Source organism: Lipotes vexillifer, unplaced genomic scaffold (genome assembly GCF_000442215.2).
Source record: "Lipotes vexillifer unplaced genomic scaffold, Lipotes_vexillifer_v1.1 scaffold42, whole genome shotgun sequence".
NCBI classification, from domain to species: domain Eukaryota; kingdom Metazoa; phylum Chordata; class Mammalia; order Artiodactyla; family Lipotidae; genus Lipotes; species Lipotes vexillifer.
This window is the reverse complement of record NW_006783436.1, coordinates 2,308,573-2,311,069: the sequence shown is the minus strand read 5'-3', so window position 1 is coordinate 2,311,069 and position 2,497 is coordinate 2,308,573. Positions and strand designations below refer to the sequence as shown.

Below are 2,497 nucleotides of genomic sequence, written 5' to 3'. Positions count from 1 at the left end.
GGGCCTGCGCATCTGGAGCCTGTGCTCTGCAACGGGAGAGGCCACAACAGTGAGAGGCTCGCGTACCACAAAAAAAAACAAAAACAAAAAAACAAAAAAAACATGGTTTCTTCCCTGAATGGGTTTCAATATAGGAAGATCAGTATGATTTCAACAAAGTAACTGAATGTTACAGCTGTCGGAGAAGGTAGAGATTCCCTCTGGATTTAGTTCACAGTGGAGTTGTTGTGTGATCTGGCAGAATTTTTGTGGGCTGGGAAACTGGGGACGACTAGCCACATGAAAGAAATGGCCTGAGAATGGAAAGCCATGCGTCAGACACAGTTCTTTAGCTCTTGCTGATTTTAATATAACTTAATTATCCTTATTGCCAATAGGTATTCACAGTAGGAGAAAGCAACAGGAGAGTACATTTAATGGGCTGATAAATTAAAAAGACATATTATGAGTTTTATACTGGAAGAATCACAATGCTCATTCTAAGGGGAAGTGTTCTGTCAGAAGAAAGAGCCATATTAGACACCTGTTGCACTCACAGCCATGGCAAATTTTAACTCTGTACCCTCATTGGAAAGCTTAGCAATGGGTAATGTCCCTCTGTAATAAGTACCTAGATATGTTTGAACCCATCATCTCTTTTTCCTACTTTGTGCCCAGGGAGAGCTATGTTTGAACCCATCATCTCTTTTTCCTACTTTGTGCCAGGGAGAGCAGACTTAAACTTTTGATAGACTAAAGTAGACGCTCAAAGGTGAAACTGCTGCCAAAATCCTGTCCCTTTCCAGCATCATCTCTTTACGACAAGCCCGGTACAAACATTTTTGGTTAATCTGGTTGACTTGTTTGAGACCTCATATCCAGAACAGCTTCCATCTTTGTTAATGTCTATTTATCTAAAGTGCTTGAAAGCTCACAGCAAGAATGATCATTGTGGTCAGTTATTTCCGAGCTATCGCAGGCTTGTAGGTATGGGGGTAGGTTTTCCTCAGTGAAAGCAAAGGTGAGATTTGAAAAATGGCTCTTTTCTGGCTTCCCAGTGACCCTCCTTAATAGGACAGCATTTTGGACACATGACATAATTCATATAAAGGATGTTCCAGAGAGTATTGGATCATTTTAGCTTTAATTAATAATAATAATAAGTATTTTCTGGAAAGCACAGACTCCAGTATGGCCAGTGAGCATCCAGTCTCAAAGTGTTTAGCAACCACTAAAGACAACCGCAGCAACAAAAACCAATAATCAACTAGGCCACGGAGCTCAGCTTTTAGTTAATAATATAATTTAAGCTAAGTTGAGTGTCCATTTACTTCAGGAGGTATAAAAAGAATCACAGCGCTCAACCTTAGGGGGAAACCATCATAGTTCTAAACTGCTTCAGATAAACTCTTTAGCTGGTTTTAGGAAAAAAACCTCAAAGGAATTCTTTCTTTGAGCTCCATCTACTGTGTAATTCGCACTACACTTTTATATTTTCCAGATATCTCGAAGCCGGAGTCCTTCCCCGATAAGGTGTGAATTGCCAAGTAAGTCGGATGGTCTAGATGGAACAAAGTCTCTGCTTTTTATTGTTGCTTTTCGAACTCAGCATCGTGCAGCAAAGTGAATGTTTTGCTCCTTGGAGAATGTTCCTCACCTCCACCTCACACCTTTTATTTCTGGGCCTTCTCGCGGATGGTACCACAGCGGGTGCCGTGGGTGACACCGGGAGAGGCTCTCATGGAGAGATTTGATTGATGTAAACTTAGATTAACCATCCACCTTTCTTTTAGGTCTTCCCAAAAGAAAGTCTAAGAAATGGACCGTAATAATGAACCGTTTACTTTTCTCCCTAGGGTTTTAAAACCACCAGCCATGTTCCTCTGCCCAGGATGTCTGCAACGGCCAACTTACCCAGTGCCTCCACCTGCCTGCTGTCTGCCTCAGACCTCACTTAAAATAATGTGAAAAGGCAATTCTGTGTATCACTTCACACAGAGAGTTAAATGTTTTGGCTTAGTGCATTTGTAACTTCAGATATATCGCATTTTATTTTATTTTATAGATACAGATTCCATTAATTTGGTAAAAAACAATTGCCTAGGGCTTCCCTGGTGGCGCAGTGGTTGAGAGTCCTCCTGCTGATGCGGGGGACATGGGCTCGTGCCCCGGTAAGGGAGGACCCCACATGCCACGGAGTGGCTGGGCCCGTGAGCCATGGCCGCTGAGCCGGAGCCTGTGCTCCGCAATGGGAGAGGCCACAACAGTGAGGGGCCCGCGTACAGCAAAAAGCAAACAAACAAACAAAGAAAGAAAAAAACAAATTGCCTAGGTATTTAGGATCATATTCATTTGAAGCAAAGTCCATTACACAGGTACGGGATTCTCATCCTGAAATACAAGGTTTTATAGCAACTACAAGAACTAAAGTGGAAAATCTTTACCGTGTGCTGAGTCCAAAAGACAAGAGGAGTCATTTCAGTTTATAAACTGATCATAAATATTATAATTGCTGGTT

The 2,497-nt window shown here is 42.1% G+C and overlaps 1 protein-coding gene across 1 annotated transcript in view; it reads left to right on the top strand.

The window, feature by feature from the left end:
- Positions 1–1,606, top strand: part of SPATA18 (spermatogenesis associated 18) — a 30,348-nt gene extending 28,742 nt beyond the window's left edge. Inside the window, exon 12 of the mRNA XM_007456105.1 lies at positions 1,481–1,606. Coding sequence (XP_007456167.1) covers positions 1,481–1,606 — 126 coding nt within the window. The remainder of the gene's footprint in view (positions 1–1,480) is intronic.
- Positions 1,607–2,497: the final 891 nt, after the last annotated feature.